Source organism: Phyllopteryx taeniolatus, chromosome 3, assembly GCF_024500385.1.
Source record: "Phyllopteryx taeniolatus isolate TA_2022b chromosome 3, UOR_Ptae_1.2, whole genome shotgun sequence".
In the NCBI taxonomy this organism is placed as follows: Eukaryota; Metazoa; Chordata; class Actinopteri; order Syngnathiformes; family Syngnathidae; genus Phyllopteryx; species Phyllopteryx taeniolatus.
The window spans coordinates 27,603,170-27,627,172 of NC_084504.1; the positions used below are offsets into that span (position 1 = coordinate 27,603,170).

Genomic DNA, 24,003 nt, shown 5'->3' on the forward strand with positions numbered 1-24,003 from the left:
CCCTTATCGTATTCCAGGTCGCAGATGAGTTGGAGCCTGTGGACAAAGTGCAGACGACACCCTGGACCAGTTTCCAGTTGCTCACGGGGGGCATGTATGGACAGACAAGCAATCACACTCACATTAAAACTCATTGGCTGCCATTGACGGCTGTTGAATTCAAATATCCATGTCAACATGGCGGCACGGTGGCCGACTGGTTAGAGCGTCTGAGTTTTAATACTTAGCCACGGAACGGAAATTGATCCCGCGCCGCAAAAGAGTGGTCCGAATGTGCCACGAAACTACAACTGACCTCGCCTTTACATCTATTAAGACTTGTTTTTGCATGGCAGCTTGTCCTGATGATAAGTCGCAGAAAGTTGGAGCGAGTCCCGCTTGATGGTCAGAATAGTGTCCTCCATCAAATTCTATACTATTAGGACAAAGTCGTTTAATAAAGCGGGAATGGCTTAGTCTGCGAGGGTTAGGGGTTTTTCCTCGCTTCTGTCGCCAAAGTGTTCCATCATATGGGGTTCCGTCCAGACCGAATCCTAATGAAAAGTGCCTCGGAATAAGTTGGCGGCGGATGGATCAAATTCAATTGGGTGCCGTCATGGTCGCTAGCCAGTAACAGTGTTCCTTATTGACTCGTTTGTCATTGTTACAATGTCAACGGCTGGGGAAGCTTTTTCCGTTTGTTTATTGTGTTTTTGGTAATGCTACATACACATTGTCACACTCGCTATAATCTATGGCTACATTTTGAACTCGTCTTTAGATATAAGGTTAGTGATGAGAGAAAGAGCAGAGAAAAGACTTTTCTTTGGATCTATTCAAGCATCTTTAGGTAGTTATTTCCAAATCAATATACTGTACATATGTGACTGATTCAAAAGTACAAAATGACCTTCTAAACTGGGTCAATGTTGTTGCACTCTAAATCCAAACGACTGCTAAAATGGCACTATTTGGAATTCTTCAATGCGCTTGGCTTCAACTTACTTTATATTCTGGCCTAACTTTTCCAGTAACAGTAAAAAGGTCTCCTGATGTTAACATGGGTGTGATGTCTCCACCTGCTCAGCCTCACACTTGGCCCATCACTTCACACAACATGCTTTTATTATAATAGCACTCTCTTCCTTTTGTATGAATAAAGTAATGTGTGTGTGTGTGTGTGTGCGCGTAGTAAGCTATCCATTCATTAAAAATAGATAACAGAGGCATCTCACTGTGTTTTTGTTTTTCCTCTTCATTGCATCCTTCTAAGCGCATTCAGTGTGTGTGCGTGTGTGCATGCGTACATATTTAAATCGTTTGGAATCACCAGATGCGTTTTCCTGGTTCTTCTACGTCGCTTCTGTCTGCATCATCATCTGCGCCTCGCCAGGTAATTGTTATTTAGAAATAAAAAAGAGCAGCACATAACATTTCCATTAGGTGTGCTAATGCCACCTTGTCTTGTATGTTACAGATGTGCAACTTAAGAGCACCGTACCCACCCTGAGAGGCGATAACAACAAGTCTTGAAATATATGGTACTTCATTTCATGGATGTCATGCGCAGAGTTACAGTCTTATTTGGTGACAAAAATAAGACAGTTTAATGTGTGCATGGCAACATTGTTGAATTCAAAATTGAGCCTTGTTATCTGTTCAAGGCATCATCATTGATACACCTCTTGTATTTACTCTCATGAACTCATTCACTGCCAGCCTTCCCAGTGAACATGGATATTTGACTTGGAAAGCCGTCAATGGCAGTGAATGTGTTAAAGTTGAACAACTGTATCTAATAAGCTGCCCAGTGTATATTTAAAGCAGTCCGCAATCAAAATGTTATGGCAAGTAGCTTGTAGCCACTTAAAGCGGTCTACTCTCATACCACAAAGTGCGAAGTGTGACTCATAATGCTAAATGTCATCGTGTCAGTCTGATGCGAGCATGCGGTGTTGTCAAGCGCCGCAGCGTGCGCTGGCTGGCGCGGTCAAAGCATCGGCAAGCCGAAAGTGTGATACCAAGTGTGACTTGTGCTTTAAGTGAAAAAAGTCACACCTTTCGCATCTGTAACACCTGTCAATCAGGCCATCCAATGAGGCCCATCATCATTAAAGTCTCATAATGCAGCTTCTGGTTTTGTCACATTCTAAAATGCTGTTTACATTGTGGAGTATTATAATAAAATGGAATAAAACGTCAGCCTTTTTTTTTTGGGATGAATACTTAGACCTACTGCCCTACTTTTTTTTTTTTATTGGTGATCACAGCGCTTGTATGTATTGATTTGTATTGATTTTTCAATGTATTTTGAGGTGATAGGCTACTTGGTGTAAAATGTTGAAGCGCTTCTGCTGTTGCAGATGCTATCTGTTGATATTCCAATGTATTTTGTTTGAATGTAAACATTGTCCCCATGTGTGTTTCAGAGTTGATGGGTCTGTACGAAAACGTATTAACTATAATTATGGAGCCTTTTAAAGGTGGCTTTTTCAATTCTCAAAATGACTTAAGCTGAACCTAATCACTCTTGTTTACGTGAATAAGCGAGCGACTTGTCTACCGGTTACCATAGCAACAGCCGGAAGTAACTCAATTCGCGACCAAGACTTGGGAAAAGTGACGCCAGTGCAAACCCAAAACATCGGCGTCAACCTTCGAAGCGAACACAGCGCGAGTATTCGACATTTCACGGGAAGTTTGTGAAAGTCGTGTGTCTGTCAACTATCAATGTTTATGAACACGAGCATGTCGGACGGTGAACGCTCCGCGGCGGTGACGGCGGGGAGGTACCGCGACGGGACCGACGCTCTCATCGAGATCGTGACGGACCGCCGGGAGCAAGAACATCTCATGGCCGCACTGGAGCAGCGCGTACAGGTGCGGAAATCGGCCTACAAGTGCACACGGTAAAATGGCTTTTAGGCCATCAAAACAAGGTCAGCTATGCTAAGTAGATCATGATAAGGCTACGGATGGGGAATATCTTGCCTCTCTCAATCGGTGATGTCATCGTTGTTTGGTTCTTTGTGCTCTGCAACTGGCTGGCAAGCTGCAGTCCAGGGTCTCTACCTGAACTTCATGTACACATTGAGTAAGTTGTAAAACATAAGCAACATTAGACGTATAACCCAAAGCTCTGGATTCCTACGGAAGCGTATTGCATTCACTTGGATAAAAAAAAAACAAAAAAACTCCTGTTTTTCTGAGTAATTTTTTTGAGGGCTTTGTTTTTCGGACTATTTTTTTCTGTTTTTCGGACTAATTTTTTTCCCACCTGTTTTTCGGACTATTTCTTTTTCTGTTTTTCGGACACATTTTTTTCCACCTGTTTTTCGGACTAATTTTTTTCTGAGTTATCGGGCGGGACACATCAAACTCACGCGAGAACCTGTGAACTGCAAGTGACTCTTTGCGGACTCACTAATGGCGGATTACTGCTCGCACACCTTCAACCTGCCCATACGCGTTTACATTACAGCTTCAATTAAGATAAGTCACATAATGAAAATAAAAAAATAGTCCGAAAAACAGGTGGAAAAAATGTGTCCCAAAAACAGAAAAAAAAAATTGTCAAAAAAACAGGTGGAAAAAAAATTAGTCCGAAAAACAGAAAAAAATAGTCAGAAAAACAAACCCCTCAAAAAAAATACTCAGAAAACAGGAGTTGTTTTTTTTTATCCAAGTACGGAAATACGCTTCCGTAGATTCCAACTCTCGCAGCTACAAAAAAAAAGAATAGTAATAAATCAATAAATACTCTGGAATGTCACTAACAGATAAAGTGTCATAATCACGTCCCTGTTGCGTTGGCTCGTAGAAGTTGGACAGTTTGCGACGGTGGGAAGACGAGCTACTCAAGGAGGCGAAGAAGGCCAAGGAATTCCTCTCGAACTTTGATATTTCTCCAAAGGTACGGCCGGGAGATGACAACTTCACACGGAGGTTTCACGCAAAACCTGGTTCACATGTGCCTGCGATCTGAAATCGTGACAAATATGCAGAGGCGCCATAAGCCATGATGATTGTCAGGGCTAAAGACTGACTAATATTGTCACTCTTTGGGGCTCCAAGTGAGGTTCCCTGCTGATATGGACATTTGTCATTTGCATACGTGAACTTTCACTAAACGCCATTTGAGTGGTGACGAGACAAGACAGCTTGAAATGAACATTATTTTGATATTAATGAGCCAAACCGGAATTGATTTAAATGAATTGCCTGTGGCCTTGAGACCGCTTGAGACAAGTAGTCTCGGGAAGAAAAAAAAATCAATACTTAAGTTTAAGATATACATTGAGCCTTTTCTACATGAAATGTATGCCAACATCACACTTACTTGATCTGTATTTGTGTCAAGATAAAGCATTCGTTATTGCTTCTTCGTGAGGTAACCTATGAATGAGTCTGCCTTGATGTAAAATACATAGATGATGGTATGGAGTATAGATTTGGGGGGGGGGGGGGGGGGGGAGTCTTCAGTGCTTCAGTGCCTTGAGTTAGAAAACTGCTTCTTTTCGAGACATTCATTTAACAAACAGCAAACATGGTGAAATTGTTAAGTTTAAAATACACACAATGCAACACAGGAGAGTTCCCAGTAGCATAATGATTGCAAACTGTCAATTGTGGGTTTTTTGGATCGCTGTCCCCTAAACGTGAAGGAAGAAGATCCGAATGTTAAAAAAGCAGAGGAAGAGAGGAGAGAGGCCAGCGAGAAAGCGCTCCAGAAGACGACGTTGAGGGAAGAGTACGCTCGGCTGCAGCGCACAAAACAGGAGCTCGTTCGTCGCATGCGCAGAGACGCGGTGTATCGCGACTTCGTGCAGCAGGTGTTGAAAATAACACGGGTAAGGTCACGAGGTGACAATGCACGGCAATGTTGAACTGTGCTATACAGAGTATTGAAATACATCTGTGGATACATTTGCTAACACAATAAGGTGGCAAACAACAACATTTTTTGAATTTTGGCCCCCGTCGTGCGTGTGTGTGTGTGTGTGTGTTAACAGTTTGAAGATGAAGCGTCTCTGGCAGGTCATCTGGAGAATCTTCTTCGAATCAGGGAGCAACTCTGTGAGAAGCAGAGGTTAGCAGAGGAGAAGGCGGACCAGCAGAGGAAAGCCCTGCGGACCTTTAACGGCCAGCATCGCTCCACGCTTCTGCAATCCAGCAACCAGCTGTCGCAGCTGCACCGCAATTTGGACAGGGCACAACATGAAGTGGAACGTTGGGTATCAAAAGATAATCCCTGACAGAGAGGAACTCGAGATCCGATGTTTGGTGTCATCTTCTGCTGTTCTTCTTCACACAGGAGACGAAGTGGAAACACATTCAGGACACCGCAGCTCAGGAAACACTCCTGCTGGGACTGATCAAGATGGCAACACTCAACCTCTACGAGTTGACGGGCGGTGACGTGGATGGTGAGAGCGGCGTCCCTCTGAGTGACACCGACGCACAACTGGACAAGGTTTGACTACAGAATCTCAAGCGGACGGTCAGCTCAGCTCAGCTCACTCATCTTTCTGCTTCTTTTGCAGATCAAGATGTTCATAGAGGACCACAAAGACATTGATTGTACCTCAAAGTAGCTCACACAGAAACGACGCATCGAAGGCCGTGTTAACATTAACAAAACCTTAAAGTACGACATTTCATTTTGCCCTTAACTCATTCACTGCCAGCCTTCCCAGTTAACGTGGATATTTGACTTCGAAAGCCGTCAATGGCAGTGAATGTGTTAAATATGAACTGTAGTATTCACGTCTTAGATTTTCAAATGTACAGTATGTACTGTGTATGGCGAAAAATATGCTGTTCTTGCTCACATAAACTTGTTTTTATTACCAAAGAAATGTTGACTTCTTCGCAACTTAGAAAAAGAAGACAATACAAATTGCGAATGTTTGGTGGTCATTAATGTGATTATTGCAATAATAATAATATTAACAACAACAATCAATATATTTCCATTTTCTTTTCTCATTACCAATTCATTGTTTATGATTCAAAGGTAGACTCAAAGTCTTTGATAACTACTCAGTCTTTATTTCTTCAGATTATTTTTTTTATGAACCAGATTATACATTTTAACTTGATTTGGAGATAACTTCCCAAAGACTTTAGCTTCAGAAATCAATGTTGTTTTTGTCTCACGAGGACATAATCTTCTTATCCGGAGATTACAGAATTCTGATGACGTCTCCAAAAGCCCACAGTTTAAGAGAAATAAGCAGCCAAAGAAATTCCACTTAACATTTTGAGGAAGAATTTCGAAACACACACAAAAAAATGAGCTTGCATCAAATTAATTTTATGGATCTCTGACCAGTAATCTGCGGGATGAATACGCACAGGAAACACTGAAAACGTATACTGTCCTCCATGCATAATCTCAATGTTTGGCAAACATTTTATGTCCCTTTATGAAGCATTTTGCATGAAACCCTCACTTTTGTGCAAACAGACATGTATCAATATATGGGCACTGTAAAATCTACATTTTTTTTAAGAACTGGTAAGTGTGCTTGGTGCAAGTCTACCATTACTTCGGGCGGGTACATTGTTGGATAGAAACAAAGTTAACTCTGAAACCAAAATGCAAATACTGTAATATACAATATTAGTTTTTCCCATGACGTTCATTCATGTTGAATGACTCCTGTCGCTGTGTGTGACCTTTAACCCCCGGTCTAGTCTAGAGCCACCAGGGGGACAGCTGAGCCCACGTAAGACCTGATCATTTCAGACAAATCGAGATGAGTGCAGTGACACACAAGACATTTTGAAATGTCAAATTTTGATAGATCGTATTTTAATGGATGTTCCGCCTCTCTGGTATGCTTCCTCAAAATCAAGTATTGTATTGTACTTTATCTGGAGCAGAGCATCACGCTACTGCCCGGGGGGGGGGCTGGCATTGGGTCTCACTCATTGAGCAGTCCTATACTGCCACCACGTGGTTATATAAGAACTATCCCCAAGGTCAATAAAAGCATGCTTGGATACGTTGGATGTGGGAAAAGTTGAGAGCCATGACCTCACCCTTGTGCTTTGGTCCAGGTCATGTCCTTGCCTTGTCTGGCGCTGACAAGTAAACCTACTCAGGTTTACTAACAAACTTCCCGATCGGTCCCCTCTCCCGACAGTTGTCTCTTTAAACACTAGTAAGAGGCCAGCAAAATTCCAAATGCTCAGAAACAGATGGCACGCCGTAGTGACTTTGAAATCTGGACTATTTCTTCTTGCCTTTGCCTTTGCCTTTGCCTTTGCCTTTGCCCTTGCCCTTCTTTTTGCCCCCCTTACTAGGTGTGATAGGGTTGCTGGCCAAGATCTTGCGAGTACAGTAGCCCCTCCACCATGACTGACAATAAAGAGCAACCTTAAGCTTCAATTCCGAAACTCTCTTCTCTTCTGCAAGCCGACGCCTCTCCATGATGTGGTTGTACTCTTTCTCCAGGTCAGCGTAAGGCTTCTCCAATCTTTTACGTTCCCCTTCCTCCCTTTCAACATCCTCCTGACATAACTCCAAATCAGCCTAAGAGATGAAAACAGAGTTAGTGACGCGGATTGTCTTGGGCAATACCGCATCTTGTAAATGTGCTAAAAAAACAAAAAAAGTCTTGTGGGGTTCAAATTAGGAGTTTCAAGTTTTTCAAGATATGAGCCGTTGCTTGGCTAGCAATGGTGGCAGCGGACTTCCCAACAACCAGCGGTTTGGCATATAGTGAACAATTCCTCACAAAGGAGGCCGCGCGCTTGTCTCAAGTGATCAAGTGAATTGGGAACACTAAATGTAACCCAAAGACAATTTCAAAATTCCACACCACATGCGCATCTTAATGCTAACACACAATGCAAAACGGCATAGACAGGGTAATGAAAGTTCCTTAGATGCACATAAGTACCATGAAACAAAGAATAGCTTCCAAACTTTGTACCTGGTGCTCTTCTATTTCATCATCAAACTTTTGGAGCAAGTATTCTATTTCCATCTCCACATTTTCGTTTATCTGCCAAAGAAGGGAAAACATGGGGTTTTATTTCATCACCGCCACATTAAATGAGTAATAAAACCATCCTAAAAAGTAAATGCACCTCTTGGAGTGTTTTCTCCCCCTCTCTGAATTTAAGTGTGGAAGTGTGGATTCGAATGTTGAGTCGGTCTATTTCCTGCTGGATGCTGGCCTGCTTCACCTGTGAAGTCTTGATGAGGGACTGGCACTGTTCGTCAGCGAGAAGCTGCCAGTCGACGACTTCGATCTGGTTCTCTTTAAGAAGGCGCTCCAAAGTTTCGATGTCATCTTTCTTCTCGGAAATCTAAGAATCGCATCCAAAGATTGGGAGAGGTCAGACGCGAAGTGTTCTGAGTCACAGGATTTTTTTTATGACGACTGTAAAGTGCACACACCCCTGTTAAAATACCAGATTTTTCCTGATGTAAAAACATGTATTAAAAATTCATGTGACACCTAATAAATGTATTTTTATTTTTTTTTAAAGATGAACATTCAAGCTAAAACTAATACTGTGTTGAAGAATATTTCGCTTCAATGAAGGCATTTATTCTTTTTGGGGTAGGATCCTATCAGGCATGTTGACCACACAAAATTGCTCCGGATCTCCCAGATTGCGAGGCCAATAGATTTTCTGTTGGATTTTCAAACGTTTCAAAAACGTTACGATAGCATCACCAGAACGAATCCACAGGGAAACGCGGTGGTGGCAGCATCATGCGTTGAAGAAAGTTCAAGTAGAACATCATGACAATGACCCCAAGCATACGTTCACATCGACGAAAGAACAGAAAAAAGATTTTTGGAATGACCCAGAGCAGTCCAAGAGAAAACACGTCCTCATTAGCTGACAGATTTGGAGTGGCCAAATGTTGCCAAGTTGAGTTGTGTATCGAGGTCCGTCGCGTAGATGTGTTTCTCCAACTGCTCACCTCTACATCTTTTTGTATGATAGCTGCAGCTGTTTCTTCTAATTTGACAATGAGCTCTGTGTCAGGTGATACAGTCTCAAGGGCTAACAATATTTCCTCTTCTGGGCTGGTCTGCAACCTCTCAATCATATGCACATGAAATTTCTTCAGCCCGACAATGAGTGTGTACTCGGTCTCCCCGACGTCCGTGCCAACCTCGGGTTTTAAACCCAAAATTGCATCAGGGTGGGTCCGGAAAAACCTGAGCAGATCCCTGACAGAGTATTTCAAGTCTCCCTCTAGCTGAGCCCTCCTTTTCCTTCTCGCACTTTCTTCCCCCGCCGGTCCACCTCGTACCTCCTTGAGGTCATTCGACGTTTCCAGCCTTTCGCTTAACATCTGATGCACCTCAAGAGTGCTCGCGAACTCCTCTTGTACATCAACACACGGGCAGACTAATTGGCGGACGGCAGGCAGAGATGCTGTAATCTCTATTTGGCCGATGCAGTTCTCCAGTATGTTTGAGATGGTCTGGGCCTCGAGAGAAAGGAGCCTCTGCTGCGGCACCTCATGGATCAGAGCGGCCTCCCAGTCGTCGTCTTGCTGCAGGCTGGGGGATAGGAGCTGACTGGCGTCCGCCTCCATCAGCTGAACTTCGGACATGTTGTCACTGATGGCGAGAAAGGAACAATGAGATGCGAGACTAGTAGTTTACAATCAGATAATTACACAACAAAGTCAGTTTACATTGTGGGAAAAAAAAAATCAAATCATAAAATAAATTGATTTCTCCTCAAATAATATGGAACAGCCTGTGTGCATTGCGACAACGCCCCCAACGTTAGCCTTATTACGCTGTGTGATGACGTCACATTACAACGTCTCTAAAATGCACTTTCGCTACATTTATTCTACATATACAGCTATTCAACCATATTTGTTTTCTTCCATTTATCCATTCATTCAACACATTTAAAGTTATTGACAATTTATTCTGACCACGTTTAAAAACAAACATTCCAGCTTGTTCTAAATTTTTTCTCCACACATTTCTTGTTTTGTTCGAAACATTGTCGCTCATTGTAAAAAAAAAAAAAACATCCAAGTAGCATCGATAGTTACCAAATGAGAACAAATCTATGTATATTACATAGGATAATGTTGAAAATCAGAAACGTTACTTACTTTGAACTGTATTCTCCAAACATGTCTACTGTTGCTAGGATACTGTCAAGAATAGCGACCGATTAAAATTACAGGAATACAATGTTTTTGTTTTTTTTCCCTGTTTACAATTCTTAAAATGCTCATGTGTCTCAATTATATAATATATTACGGGCCTATTAAAATACTTATTGTTGGTGTTTCGTATTGTATCAAAATAATGTTGATGCCTTTTATTTTGAAAACACAATAAACTACAACCTGCCGTGAATCGCCGAAATTGTCGTAAACAACTCCGCCCACCAAAATCTAACTTGATTTCAGAGCTCGGTTTAAATACCTTACGTACATTGTTTTTGTTGCTGATGAGGACAACTAGTCTGCGAAGAAAAAAAACCAACAACTTAAAAAGCGGAATCGTTTCGGAGTTGGAATCTTGAGAATCTGAAGATGCCGCTATGGACTCAGGCGGGCGGCTTGCGACCGCTTGTGACGCTCTGCGCCAATTGATTCAGTGACAGATGTCCCCTGCGTGCTAGGAGGACACCACCAAAGCTGTAAACAACACGCCTTTTGCACACTAACTGTATAATCACTTCGATGCTTGTCGACTAGACCTTTTTATTTCGCATTGCTTGATTTATCACAGTCCACTTTGAAGAACTCTGCTTTGCTTGTTAGCTAACAACTTCGCGTTAGCTCATTACACGATATGGTGTTGTGCATTTTTTTTCAAGTGTACTTGTGTAGCTAGCTAGCTTTGCTCTTGGAGTGTTTCTGTCCAAGTAAGACGACGTTTGTAACAGACTGTTTTATTTGTATTAAGAATGGAGGTCGACGACGATGACGTGCCACTCATCCTCACCTGGGACGATGCAAACAGCGGTTTACTCAACGAGGACCAAGAGCGGGGAGACGAGAGTAAGTACAGCTCTCTGCATTTACTATTTTAACTCCCCTGTAAAAAAAAAAAAAAAAAAAACACTATGTAACTTAAAAATAGTGGAAGAAAGAAACAGAACAAAAAGCAACAAAATTGCAATGTTCCATTCTTCCCTCACTCGTGAACAAGACCCCAAGATACTTCAACTCCTCCACTTGGGGCAGGATCTCATCCCCGACCCGGAGAAGGCACGCCACCCTTTTCCGACTGAGGACCATGGTCTCAGATTTGGAGGTGCTGATTCTCATCCCAGTCGCTTCACACTCGGCTGCGAACCGCTCCAGGGAGAGTTGGAGACTCCACAGGACTCCTGAGGGACACGGTCGAACACCTTCTCCAAGTCCACAAAAGACATGTAGACTGGTTGGGCGAACTCCCATGCACCCTCGAGGACCCTGCCGAGGGTGTAGAGTAGGTCCGCTGTTCCACGGCCAGGACGAAAACCACACTGCTCCTCCTGAATCTGATATTCGACTTCCCGACGGACCCTCCTCTCCAGCACCCCTGAATTGACCTTAGCAGGGAGGCTGAGGAGTGTGATCCCCCTGTAGTTGGAACACACCCTCTGGTCCCTCTTCTTAAAAAGGGGGGCCACCACCCCAGTCTGCCAAGTTTTTTAACCACCTCGGTGACCTCAACGCCAGGGATAGGAGAGCCCGCCCCAGTTACCCCAGACTCTGCTTCCTCATGGGAAGGCATGTCTGTGGAGTTGAGGAGGTCTTGGAAGTATTCTCCCTACCGGTCAACAGCGCCCCATCCCCACTATATACAGTGTTGGTGGTACACTGCTTCCCCTTCGTGAGACGCCGGATGGTGGACCGGAATTTCCTCGAAGCCGTCCGAAAGTCTTTTTCCACGGCCTCACCGAACTCCTCCCATGCCCGAGTTTAGTAGTTCTTCTGAATGGGGGGGGCTTGCCTTTGCCGGGGATGCTCAGTATGTGAGCAAACGGTGCACAAGCACAAAATTTCACAAATAGTTAACAAAGACCGAGAAATTGCTTTTCAACGTTGTTGGACAGATTTCACAAAGATAAAATACTGCGTGCGTGCGTGCGTGCGTGCGACAGGTACCAGCGAAACTGTGACAGTATGTACATAAACCTAGTGCTGAGGAAGCTACGCTGCATTTAAATGACAAAAGTAGCTAAACTACATCAAAACTACTTTGGTTGGGTAAACTCCCATTAAAGAAGCTGCATTTTACAATTATGTAATAGCACTATAGGTGTGTACAGTAAATAAACAATTGTAAGATCTTTGGATAGTCATGCTTCTTATTACCACTGCAATATCAGTCAGTCTTGCAGTGACATCACCGGTTTGTTATTAACATACCTTATCAGATAATGTGATACTTCAGTGACGTCACTGTGTTATTAACATAACTCAAGGTGTGTACTAAACACATGATATGATATGGTATGATATTCATCATTATAATCTATTAAATGTTACTATTTAAAATATTAAATGAGACAACAATTAGTTTTGTAGAGAAAATAACCTGCACAAATAATATTTCCAATACAACCCAAAGTGATACTTTTCAGCTTCAAGTGCCATCTCATTTTTTTCGACCTCCTCCAGTCTAAATTTCCATTACACACTCGCATGCACACACGTGAAAATGTTTTTTTCTATTGCTGCCAAAAAAACATGTTGCTACTCGTTGCTATGTTGTTTAGCTGTTGATATTTGCTGACTGAGCTGTGATGACTCGTTCAGCCGGCCATTGTTATGTTAACTTCAGGACGTACATTAACGCGTGTCCCAAAATAAGTGCTGGATGTTGACAGGAGCTTCTTTTGGGTGTTGCATGGTAAACACCGTAACGTACAAGTGTTCTGTGACTGTGATACTCGATAAGTAGCGTCCATTTGTTAAGGTATGGCCTTATACAATGGTATCCAGTTTTGCCTGTACGTGCCGGGGTCGCTGGAATGAGCTCAAAGTCACAAGCATCCATTTAGACTTTTTTGCCCCTCCCCTTTCGTAGAAGTTACATCGTGACTCATCAGAGAAGAAAATGCGCACACTAGAAAATGGTGAGAGCCAGACCAGAGTGTTTTTTTGTTGTTTTGTTTTGACACATGAGCGATCGGAACACTGCCTGTCCTCCTGTCCGCATGTGCGCCGGAATGCAATATGAGCTTCACACTGCAGTGTCACGGTGGACAGCGATGGGCTGTACCTGCATTTTTCAGATTCACTTTGTTTGCTTGATTGTGGCAACATTTTAAGACGTTAACACCAAGCAGTTACCGCCTGAATCATGGGCTCATGCACAATGCGTGCGACGAGCACTTAGACTAGAACGAGATGACAAACATGCAGCTGGAGAAGAACACATGGGGTGTTTTTGGTCCGTATTTTTCAATCTGTGTATTAACATAATGAACATTTATTTAACAAGGCTAATTATGTACAGGATAGCATGTTTTACTTCCTCATTTTACAAGACATTTTGATGACTCATCCTTTAACAAAATGCAAGTGCTACAAATCTGCAATGGGTTCAAAGTTCACATTTTACTGCTGAGGCACAAGGGGGCATTTCAGAGTTCCTTTTAGATTTGATTGTGTTGTCCATCCCAAACCTTGTTTTGAAAGGAGCCCCACTTTGCTTCCTTCGCTTGTCCTAGACACTCGCATATCACAGCCCTCACGGTTTTCTGCAGTTCACATCAGGCTCGTGGAATGTCGAGCCATCTGTATCCCCGTGTGTGTGGAAGCTGAAGCCAAACCGGAACACTGCGAATGAGATGTTCTGTGTCGACACACACAGATCCAGAAGGATCAATGGAGCGTTTAAACAGCCACATGGCTGCTTTTCGTCAAGATCTGAGGAGTAATCAGCTGCTGGTCTCCTCCTATTGCCTACAGATACAATTGGACTGCTATGTTAGGAGCAGTTGTGTACTGTGTGTAGGACCTATTTTCAACTAAACCGTTTTTCTCTTTCTCTTTCTTTCTTTTTTTTTTTAAATTGAATATTATTTCTTTATTTTTTTACTCTTTCAACTCGTGTTTTCTTCCAGATGGCAGTGCGGGAAACTATGGCATAGTTAGCAATAGTGCTGTGGTGTCAACACCAGGGCCTCAAACTCACAGAGCACACAATACGTCTTTACGGCAAAGCTGGGAGATGAACTACCAGGAGGCGGCCATCTACTTGCAGGTATTCACATGCAAGAGTACAGTTTGCAAGCAAAGCTGCGGCGTCGCATGATTATGAATTGACTTTTGGTATGTCACTCCTTGGTGGAGTGACATTCTAGTTTGATGCGGTCATTACAGCATTGCTGAAACAAATGTATTGTCTGGCACCGTCCTAGGCCCCGGCATAAAGTTGAACAGTGACCTTGGAAGTGCTATGAACAGTGTCCTCTACATCCTACGATAGATGTTTTTTTTTGTAGGTTTACCATTACAGCAGTTGTTACGGAATGTTTCTGTTAGTCCTTTTTGTCCGCTTATCACTGTAAATGTACAGTACTTATTTGAATGTTTGTGTGAGCTGTGAGCTCATGTGATTATGGAAGAAATCTTATGTTGTGATAGTATAAGTTTTAACATGGAAGTGTCCCTTGTTTCTTCTGGAACATCAACTGGCAGGAGGGAGAGAACAACGACAAGTTCTTCACCCACCCTCGAAACCCCAAGGCGCTGGCGGCGTACCTCTTTGCCCACAATCACCTCTTCTACATGATGGAGCTGTTCACGGGCCTCCTGCTCATGACCTTGTCGCTGTGCGAAGCTCCCGCGGTGCCCTCGCTGCGCCTGGACGTTTACGTGAGCGGAGACGAACGCACGTCCACGTGAATGGAAAACGTTGACTGAGCGTGTTGGATCCCCCGTGCAGGTTCACGCCACCCTGGAGCTGCTCGGCCTGGTTATCGTGGCGTTTGAACTGTGCATGAAGCTCCGCTGGCTGGGCTTCCACACCTTCATACGACACAAGAGGACCATGGTGAAGGTAACTGACGCAGACCGTTGGCTCAGAATGTGGTGACAGATACAGTTGTACATTGACTTAAAAGTTGAATTTGTGAGGATGATGTGCAAAGAGCCCATTTACCTGTAGAAGACCTTTTTGTTACATGATTTTGACGTAAAAAATATCACTGTTTTCTTCCTATTTTTAAGAAGGAGCAACTCAAAAACGTCAAGGTATCAGTGTAGTTGCTTGACTTGCAAACGTCCCCCCCAATGCGGCGCCTTCGTGGCTTAGCTTCAGCTTGCATCTCTGTTTCCAGGCGTGTGTGTTGCTGCTGCAGTTTGTGGAGGCCATCGTGGTTCTGGTCCGACAGACGTCGCACATGCGAGTGACCCGAGCCCTCAGGCCGATATTCCTGGTGGACTGTAGATACTGCGGTGCTGTCCGCAGGTACACTACGGTCCATTGGTTTGATGTCGCCCTGACACTTTCATGTCTTTCATGAAAACACACACACGTCGTGTATATACACAACCATTCAACAGTCCTTATTTTATTAGTCCTATTTGTTTATTAATATTAATTGAATGGAAAAAACTGTGCTTTATTTAAAAAAAAAAAAAAAAAAACATTTCATTTTTAATTCTAAGTAGCCCCACACCTTTGAACGGTAGTGTACATGACTGAAAAAGACACTTGAAGGAATCTGTCCAAAGTTTTTCAGTGTTGCCACCAATTATTATTATTATGATTATTATGATTATTATTGTTTTTTCCTTTCTCTCATCCAATCAGAAATTTGCGGCAGATCTTCCAGTCACTCCCGCCATTCATTGACATCCTCCTACTTCTGCTCTTCTTCATGGTCATATTTGCTATCTTGGGTGAGCATCATTTCTTTTGAAAAGTGCTGAGTACTGATTTGGACACAATAACTCAGACATAGACCATGACTCATGCACCTACAGAAAACAATATTGTATTTCAAATTATGCAACGTTGTTGTCATACTTGCCTGCTGTTTTTTGTTACACGTATGCTTTTTTTTAAAATTGTATGTAATTTACAGTACATGAAATCAAATGATTTATTCAAATATTATTCAGATGAAAAGGATTAAAAATGATTGTAAACTAATAATTACACAAGTTAATAAAATGTACAATATGAAAACAGAACAAGGAGAATAAATTGAACAAAAATGGACCACAGTAGTCCGTATTTCATAGCTACATGAATCTGGAATGCATGTTAAAATAACATTGAATATAAAGATGTACACGAAACACAAGCCTAAAAATTATATTTTGCTTCAATTACACGTTGATGCAAGAACCAGAGAGAAGAAAACTTCAGCAAGTTTTCTTTGAATTCTTTACTGTATTTGCGTTTTTTACTTTTTTAAGCTTAATGAACCTTGTTTAATGCCCACCATTTTTGTTCAATAGAAAAAAAATGATAATCTTGCGTACAGATTTGAACTGGCGCTGTTTGTTTATTTTTTTCTGCCAGGTTTCTGCCTCTTCTCTACGAACACATCAGACCCGGTAAGTTGGGGTTTCTTTTGATTGTTCCTCGTTTTGAGATGCCTCTGCGTGTGTGCATGTGCGTAGTGGTCACATTCCCTGACTTGGAGAGTGTCTGTCATCACCACAGTACTTCAACACTCTGGAGAACAGCATGGTCAGTCTCTTTGTACTGCTGACCACCGCAAAGTAAGCGCAGCGGCATCTGGCGCAATCACGTAACGCACAAACCAGCAAACTTGAGTTTCAGCTGCTTTTTGTTGTTGTTGTTGTTGTTGTTGTAGTTTCCCTGATGTGATGATGCCAGCGTACTCCAAGAATCACTGGTCCTGTGTGTTCTTCATCGTGTACCTCTCCATTGAGCTGTACTTCATCATGAACCTGGTACAGTCTTAAGTTGACCCCATCACCCCAGCACACAACTATAAAGCTGAGTGGGAATTGAATTTCCCTTTGTGGGGTTCTATTGCTCCTCCTCGTCGTAAAATGTAAAAACAGCGATGGGTACTGAGCCCTGCTATGACGAGCAAAAAGCTGTGAATAATTACCATCCCCCCCTTAAAAGGGGTTCGCAATTGCGAATAGATGACCACCACAGGATGGCGGCAAATCTACACAACCATGAACCCATGTTACATAAACAACTTTATTCAGTAGTGAAATTATTCAAAACAAACCACCTTCACATGAGCTCAATCAATCGTATTAAGATTGCCCACTAGCCAGAGTAACACCCCAGCACCGAGCGATGTGACGGCACACAAACAAAACACGGCTTGAAGTCATTGAACTCGGCTTTTGGCGTTTACACACACTAATAAATGTTAGGGAATGGAGGCAACTTGTAACGGCAAAGTAGACGATAAGAAGCTGGAATCGGGAGACAAGCAAAAGCAGACTTTAGCTTAAGGTTTCATTTTGTGGAGCGACAACGAAACAATCTTCAAAGAAGATGAAAAAACACGCCACCGAAGAAGTTGTCTTAACCAAGACACCGCTATTCCACAAGATGGCAAGGAAGTTATACTTTGGCTTCGGTCTGGGCACAAAAAGAGTTTTTCAGTAATAATGGAGGTGTGCTGAGTTCTTCTCACTTGGTCATTTCCAAGCATCTCATTCGCTGACTTGCTCTGGCCTCCAGCTGCTGGCAGTGGTGTTTGACACGTTCAATGACGTGGAGAAGATGAAGTTCAAGTCTCTGTTGCTTCACAAGCGCTCCGCTGTTGATCATGCCTTCCAGCTGCTGGTCAGCCGCCAGGTGAGCTAATCATCGTAATAAGATGAGTATCCGCTCGCTGCTCCGAGCTTCCGAGCATCCGCAGCCACAATGACGACTGACGCGCCGCTCTGCCGTTTCCCTTCAGAGGCCGACGGGTGTCTCACTGAAACAGTTTGATGGCCTGATGCGTTTTTACAGACCGAGATTGTCTGCGAGAGACCGCTTCCTCACCTATAAAGCTCTTAACACCTCTGACGCTCCCATGCTCAGGTCGGCGACTCCCCTCCCTCTCTCCAAATCTGATTTTGCTCTGTTAGGGTTAAGTGCATCTTTGCGTGTGTCTTTGACTCTTCCGCAGTCTGCAGGACTTGTATAAATTCTACGAGGTGACGGGCCTTAAATGGAAGGTAATGAGCTAACGTGCCGCGTACATGCCGGACTTCTGTGCACGCTATTGCTGATATCAACATCCCGTATGCGTGGTGTAGGCACGGCGTAGTGGGGAGCACTGGTTCGATGACCTCCCGCACACAGCCTACATTATTTTAAAAGGTGCGTTCTCTAGATTCCCCTTAGACTTGCTGTCCCTGGTACTTGTTTCACAATCTACTTGTAACTTCCACTTTTACAGGCATCAACCTGCTGGTGAAGTCGAAGGCCTTCCAGTACACCATGTGTAAGTCTTTTTATGTGAATTCAGTTTATGTCGTACACGCGTGGACCAAAACCTTCTCCCGACACGCAACAGATGCGGTTGTAGCCATCAACGGTGTGTGGATCCTCGTGGAGACGTACACTCTTAACAGTAAGACGTTTTTCCCGGGATGCAAATGCGTCGGACAAAACTCAATAAATGCGACTACAGATCAGAATCTCTTCTGCAGGTGGCTTTTCCTGGTCTCGATTGGTGCCGTGGAGTTACATTGTCTTCCTTACCAGTGAGCAGGCTGCACACACAAATGAACCCTTCTATAGGGCACTCATTACAATATGTGGAAATTCAAAGGTCTGTTTAAAATAAAGAAACATTGTAGCACTTTTAAAGACATTGGCTTTGTCATATTTAGCCTCATAGTAATATCCTATAAAACAGTTTATAGGACAAAGAGCCATATTTGGTAACTTCACATGCTTCTCACTATTGTGCAGTAGAACTACAAAGCAGAAAAGAAATGTAATGGTAACAATAACAATAATACAAAAGTGATCATCTAATATAGTTCCGCAAATAAAAACGAATCCAATAAATCTGCTGGTATAAGATGGTGAATTTCCAGAAATTCCAATGAGCACCTTGTAAACTCACCCAATGTGGTTCCTTGTGCTGTAAAGGGCAAAACTTGAATCCCGAATAAATGAAACGAGAGAGAAAACAGAAGTTCACATACACTACATAAAAAGACTGACTGACAAGCCACCGGGCTAAACCTTTCCTGTTTGAAGTCAATTAGGACTGCTAAAACTATTTCTATTTTCTAAATGCCAGAATAATGACAGGATTTCGTATTCCTTTTTACATACCCTTAGTACTTGGCATTATTACATTTAAACTGTACGACTAATGTTTTGAATATACCTTCCACAAGCTTCTCATAATAGTAATTTTAGCCCATTCCTACTGACAGAACTGGTGGAACTGAGACAAATTTGTAGGCCACCTTGCTCGCACATGCCTTTTCACGTCCGCCCACACATTTTCAATAGGACTGAGATCCGGCCACTCCAAAACATTGACTTTTTTTGTTGTTGTTATCTTTTAAGCCACGTTGTAACGAGTTTGGCAATATGCTTCAGGTGGTGGTCTATTTGGAAGATCCATTGACGAGATTCCCAAACTTTAACTTGGCCGATCTCTTGACATGTTGCTGTAGTGTTTCCACATAATGTTCTTTCCTCGTAAGGCCATTTTGTGAAGTGCACCAGTCCCTCCTGAAGCACAACCCCATAACACGATGCTGGCACCCCCGCATTTCACAGTTGGGAGGGTGTTCTCAGGCTTGCAGGCTTCCCCGTTTTCCCTCCAAACGTAACGATGCTCAATATGGCCAAACAGTTCAATTTTGGTTTCGTCAGACCACAGGACATGTCTCCAAAATGAGGGTCCTCGTCCCTGTGTGCACTTGCAAACTGTAATTTGTTTTTTATGTATTTGTTTTGAGTAATGACTTCTTCCTGGCAGACTGGCCTTTCAGCCCATGTCGGTACAGTACTCATTTCACTGTGGATAAATGACGCACCCTTTAGCTAGCATCTTCACAAGGTGCTTTGCGTTTGTTATTGGGTTGATATGCACATTTGGGACCGAAGCACATTTCCCTTCTGGCACACAGAACCCGTCTCCTTCCCGAGTGTTGTGATGGCTAAACATTCCCACGGTGCTTATACTTGTGTAGAATTGTTTGATCAGATGAAAGTGGCACCTTCAGGCATCAGGAAATTGCACCCAAGGATGAAGCAGATTTCATTCCACAATTCCCTTCCTGATATGTTGACTGATTTCTCTTGTCTTTCCCATGACGTTACGGAAAGAAGCAGTGTTTCAGATGTTGGTTCAAATATATGTGTCTGTGTGTAAACGTCTGACTGACGTAACGAAAAAAATGTCCCCAAAAAATCCCTCGTCTCATTATTCTGGCACTTAGCAAGTACAAGAAAGGTGGAGTCCGATGTCTTTTTATGTAAACTTATGGTTTCAACTTTAGATCTTCTGCTTCTGTCCTCAGTAGTTTACAGAATATGACGTGATTCGTTCATACGCCGTGGCCTCCACCGTCAAAAGTTCCGTTATGATGATCACCATCCTCTTGGCCTTGGTTGTTTGGGAGTTGTTTTTGTCAACCTGGTGTAATTCTGCTCCTTCCACTTTCAGTTTACGGTGTGGAGGTGCTTTTGAAGCTGTCAGGTTTGGGACCGTTGGCTTATTTCAGCTCCGGATGGAATCTGTGAGTACCGACCGACTGTCACGTTTGGACTCGGAACAGGACTTTGCGTTCAGAGCGCAGTCCTTTTGTGAGGCTGTTTGATGAAAAGATGGCGTAAGCAAGATGATGATAGTCCCGTCTTGTCTCCTTTCTTTCCAGGTTTGACTTCTCAGTCACCGTGTTCGCCTTCCTGGGTCTGATTGCACTCGCCTTCGATATGGAGCCTTTCTACTTTATCGTTGTGCTACGACCACTTCAGCTGCTCCGGTGCAACTCTCATGTCTACTTGTGACGCCAGAGTTCATGAATGCTTAGAGAGATTTTGTGACTCGGGACCATTTCCACTGCAGGTTGTTTAAGATCAAGAAGCGGTATCGCAACGTGTTGGACACGATGTTTGAGCTCTTCCCCAGGATGGCCAGTCTGGGTTTGACTTTGATCATCTTCTACTACTCCTTTGCCATTGTGGGCATGGAGCTCTTCGCTGATGTCATTTACCCCAACTGCTGCAAGTAAGCCATTGAAATAGTGTTCCTTCGGTCTTCTGCGTCATTGTTAGTGCATCTGTTCCACCTTGTGCTAATCCTCAGCGCCAGCACAGTGGCCGACTCCTACAAGCAGATCAACGTCACGCATGGCAACAAAACCGTGTTGGAAGAAGGCTACTATTATCTCAACAACTTCAACAACATTCTCAGCAGCTTCGGTAACAAGGTTTCTTTTTTGCTGTCTTGCTTGAGGTTTTGTAATCCCAACAGTCCAGTGTAATTTCTTATTTGGCTGTAATGTTGAATGTATTTGTAATTCATAAAATTAGAATATGACTATGTTGCTGTCATGTTTCAGAAGTAATCTGCACGTTTATCTCATGGCAGACCACGTGACAAAAGGTCAGGTGGCAAAAGTCACGCGCTTTGTTGTTTTTCGCCTCAGAGCGGGCGACGCGGCCGAACGCGACAGAACGGGACAATATCAAAACCAACAGTGTGTTTTCAATGAAACAAAAAACAATAGCTGAAATAACTGTTTACAAAACTCATTCAAACTATAACCTCAGTGAAAATGTAGTTTGTTTTCATTTTGTCAACATTATAAGCTTTTTGGATTAATTTTAAATTGATTTCAGTTGAGCTAGTTTTGCAACAGTAAAGCTAGATAATACATTCATATTATAGAAGTATCCAAACGATTCTTAAAATAGAAATGAGCTCGGTATTGGCCTTCCGAAAAGTCCTCTGCGTTTAATACATTTGTACAATCTACGGCTTTGACATGTTGTCCTTAAGGCAAGTTTTGTTCTTCCTCTTCCTCCAGTGACTCTCTTTGAGCTAACTGTGGTCAACAACTGGTACATCACAATGGTGAGACGACGTCATACGATGATGTGACTGAGCGCGTATCGCTGCTTGACCGCTGCCGTGTTCCCCGCTGCGCTGTAGGAAGGCGTGACGTCCATGACGAGCCACTGGAGCCGTCTCTACTTCATGACCTTCTACATCGTCACCATGGTGAGGCTCGCTGTGCCGTGTCGTTCGACGGTCTTCGGCTTGCTTTTTTGGTCGCGCGCAACGTTGCTTTACGCCCTCTCCAGGTGGTGATGACCATCATTGTGGCCTTCATCCTGGATGCTTTTGTCTTCCGCATGAACTACAGCCGCAAGAACCGGGAAACACTGGAGAACCCAGAGGGTGGGAGCCAGTGTCTGTTTTTGTGTGTGTGTGTGTGTGAGAGGATCTGTGTGTTTGTGAGTCTTTCTGTCCGAAGTGTGTGTGCATTTCAACTCCGTCATGAGATGATCTAAAACTGATTGTGTGAGCCAAGTCATCTGTCGGGTCCAACATCAGTGACCTCGCACACGTTCTTGTGGATGAATGAGAACACACATTCCCACGGATGCACTCCATTTTTGGGACGATGTTGGATGAAACACTGAAGTCTTGTCGGTGTCTGTGTGCTCTAGATGAGAACGGAATCGTGTTTGAGGTTGAAGTGAGCCGTGAAGAAGCTCTGTCCACTCTGGAGTTGTACAAGCAGACGTGTCCCGGGCAGCCGTCCCTCAGCTCTCTGGTGGGAGTCGTGCAAGCGATGGGCCGCAGTGGGGTAAAAACAAACAAACAAACAAACAAACAAACAAAACATAACCTCCACACTTTTAAAATCCCCCTGCCCCTTTTTTTTTTTTTTTTAAACCGTCTCTCCTTTTTTACTTCAGAGTGAACACTCATCACTATTATACCAAGGGCGGCGATCACGGACTAAGTGTGACCTCAGCATGAAAATGTATGAAGAGGAGATGCAGGTGAGAACAAAGATTTTGTCATTGTCTGCTGGAGTTTCACTGAAGGTGAAAGTGGCCAGTGTGTTTTACAGTTAATCAAGGCCTAAATACACTCACATTTCCAAATGTCAACTGCGGGAAGCAGCAACACAAACAATTTGAATACAAATATTCAACGTAACATGAGAGCTGGTCTGATTGCTCCTCCTCCCCATCTTCTCCTAGGAGTGGTATTTCCAGTATTCTCGGGAAAACCTGCCTCAGCCAGACCAAAGTCAAGAACACGACTTGGACAGTCCCACCGCTAATCCGCCTTTCGTGCCCGCGCCTCAGCTAAACTCGCATGCTGGCCGTTACAGTATTAACTAGCTCCTGCGGCGTTGCGCTCACATACGATGATGTCACTCCAGGACTTCGAGTCCCACCCCAACACACTCCCTTTTTCCCACAGTGGGAAGCTGGTCAAGTGATGCGAGGTGAGGACACAGTACAGTGGCTTCTCTCAGGACAAGCGGCACATTTGCGAGGGACGGCGGCTCGGCATGTAACCTTCCGGAAGGAGCCTGTTAATCATTCTCATAGTGTGTAATGTACATATGTGATGCTGGAGGTCTTTTGTGACCATGACTTAAACAATGTTGCGGTGCTATGGAAAGTGTCAATTATAACGAAGTCATTTCTGCAACATCTTAACAATTGACGTTGGTGTACTAGCAACAGTTTTCCAAAGTGAATCCCAGTAGCAATATCGTTGCGACGTGTCAATGCATTCAAAATTCCTTATTAAGTCGGAATAAGTATTGTATATTAACCAAAACCAATGAAAATGATCCGTTTGTCTCTGTTTGTACTGTATTAAATTATATTGTATTTCTGTAACACAGTGCCTTAACTTCTTTGGAGTTTGTAAATTATGTATTTCAACCCGATGCCTTAAAGTAGTTGTGTTATTAGAGTGGACACACACAAAGAATAGCAACCATGTACAAGTATAAACCGGGCTTTTTTTTAGCCTAACTCCACAAGCACTTACTGAAAACATTCTACTTTTATAGAACTAGTACGTTAGTGCTGTACTTGACCGAGTAAAGAGATTTTGAAGAAA

At 43.2% G+C, this 24,003-nt stretch overlaps 3 protein-coding genes across 8 annotated transcripts; 2 read left to right on the top strand and 1 right to left on the bottom strand.

Moving 5' to 3' along the window:
- The first annotated feature begins 2,533 nt into the window (after positions 1-2,533).
- On the top strand, positions 2,534-5,856 carry cfap73 (cilia and flagella associated protein 73). Of its 2 annotated transcripts, XM_061768147.1 has the most exons (6): positions 2,534-2,859; positions 3,800-3,892; positions 4,644-4,829; positions 4,992-5,213; positions 5,294-5,452; positions 5,523-5,856. In XM_061768147.1, exons 1-6 carry the CDS (start codon positions 2,710-2,712, stop codon positions 5,571-5,573), a joined length of 861 nt encoding a protein of 286 aa, XP_061624131.1. In that variant the 5' UTR covers positions 2,534-2,709; the 3' UTR covers positions 5,574-5,856. The 2 variants fall into 2 exon arrangements, with proteins under 2 accessions (XP_061624131.1, XP_061624132.1); XM_061768148.1 differs by lacking the exon at positions 3,800-3,892.
- A 49-nt stretch (positions 5,857-5,905) lies between these two features.
- iqcd (IQ motif containing D) lies at positions 5,906-10,254 on the bottom strand. 2 transcript variants are annotated; one of them, XM_061768145.1, is made up of 5 exons: positions 10,094-10,254; positions 8,930-9,578; positions 8,080-8,301; positions 7,923-7,994; positions 5,906-7,519 (listed from the first exon to the last, which is right to left on the bottom strand). In XM_061768145.1, exons 1-5 carry the CDS (start codon positions 10,114-10,116, stop codon positions 7,217-7,219), a joined length of 1,269 nt encoding a protein of 422 aa, XP_061624129.1. In that variant the 5' UTR covers positions 10,117-10,254; the 3' UTR covers positions 5,906-7,216. The 2 variants fall into 2 exon arrangements, with proteins under 2 accessions (XP_061624129.1, XP_061624130.1); XM_061768146.1 differs by lacking the exon at positions 10,094-10,254 and adding an exon at positions 9,656-9,863 and having other exon boundaries at positions 5,907-7,519.
- An 89-nt stretch (positions 10,255-10,343) lies between these two features.
- On the top strand, positions 10,344-23,777 carry tpcn1 (two pore segment channel 1). Of its 4 annotated transcripts, XM_061768151.1 has the most exons (27): positions 10,344-10,629; positions 10,899-10,993; positions 14,056-14,195; positions 14,633-14,809; positions 14,880-14,993; positions 15,274-15,404; positions 15,750-15,838; positions 16,467-16,501; positions 16,611-16,669; positions 16,765-16,864; positions 17,622-17,738; positions 17,845-17,969; positions 18,058-18,106; positions 18,188-18,251; positions 18,331-18,375; positions 18,448-18,504; positions 18,584-18,637; positions 20,569-20,641; positions 20,780-20,887; positions 20,971-21,132; positions 21,211-21,326; positions 21,935-21,981; positions 22,060-22,128; positions 22,212-22,308; positions 22,581-22,720; positions 22,833-22,919; positions 23,124-23,491. In XM_061768151.1, exons 2-27 carry the CDS (start codon positions 10,900-10,902, stop codon positions 23,265-23,267), a joined length of 2,493 nt encoding a protein of 830 aa, XP_061624135.1. In that variant the 5' UTR covers positions 10,344-10,629; position 10,899; the 3' UTR covers positions 23,268-23,491. The 4 variants fall into 4 exon arrangements, 3 of the variants coding, with proteins under 3 accessions (XP_061624135.1, XP_061624134.1, XP_061624133.1); XM_061768150.1 differs by having other exon boundaries at positions 18,331-18,504; positions 23,350-23,777; XM_061768149.1 differs by having other exon boundaries at positions 18,331-18,504.
- The last annotated feature ends 226 nt before the right edge of the window (positions 23,778-24,003 follow it).

What these genes read in the sequence shown, in the direction of transcription:
- cfap73 (XM_061768147.1), top strand. Translation starts at nt 2,710, where the DNA reads ATGTTTATGAACACGAGCATGTCGGACGGTGAACGCTCCGCGGCGGTG. An exon ending in CACTGGAGCAGCGCGTACAG is followed by an intron (nt 2,860 to 3,799) that starts GTGCGGAAATCG and finishes GTTGGCTCGTAG; the next exon opens with AAGTTGGACAGTTTGCGACG. An exon ending in CCGACGCACAACTGGACAAG is followed by an intron (nt 5,453 to 5,522) that starts GTTTGACTACAG and finishes CTTCTTTTGCAG; the next exon opens with ATCAAGATGTTCATAGAGGA.
- iqcd (XM_061768145.1), bottom strand. Translation starts at nt 10,116, where the DNA reads ATGTTTGGAGAATACAGTTCAAA. An exon ending in GGGAGAAAACACTCCAAGAG is followed by an intron (nt 7,995 to 8,079) that starts GTGCATTTACTT and finishes CTTCTTTGGCAG; the next exon opens with ATAAACGAAAATGTGGAGAT. An exon ending in ATGAAATAGAAGAGCACCAG is followed by an intron (nt 7,520 to 7,922) that starts GTACAAAGTTTG and finishes TTCATCTCTTAG; the next exon opens with GCTGATTTGGAGTTATGTCA.
- tpcn1 (XM_061768149.1), top strand. Translation starts at nt 10,900, where the DNA reads ATGGAGGTCGACGACGATGACGTGCCACTCATCCTCACCTGGGACGAT. An exon ending in GTACTGCTGACCACCGCAAA is followed by an intron (nt 16,670 to 16,764) that starts GTAAGCGCAGCG and finishes TTGTTGTTGTAG; the next exon opens with TTTCCCTGATGTGATGATGC. An exon ending in AGCTGCTGGTCAGCCGCCAG is followed by an intron (nt 17,739 to 17,844) that starts GTGAGCTAATCA and finishes GTTTCCCTTCAG; the next exon opens with AGGCCGACGGGTGTCTCACT.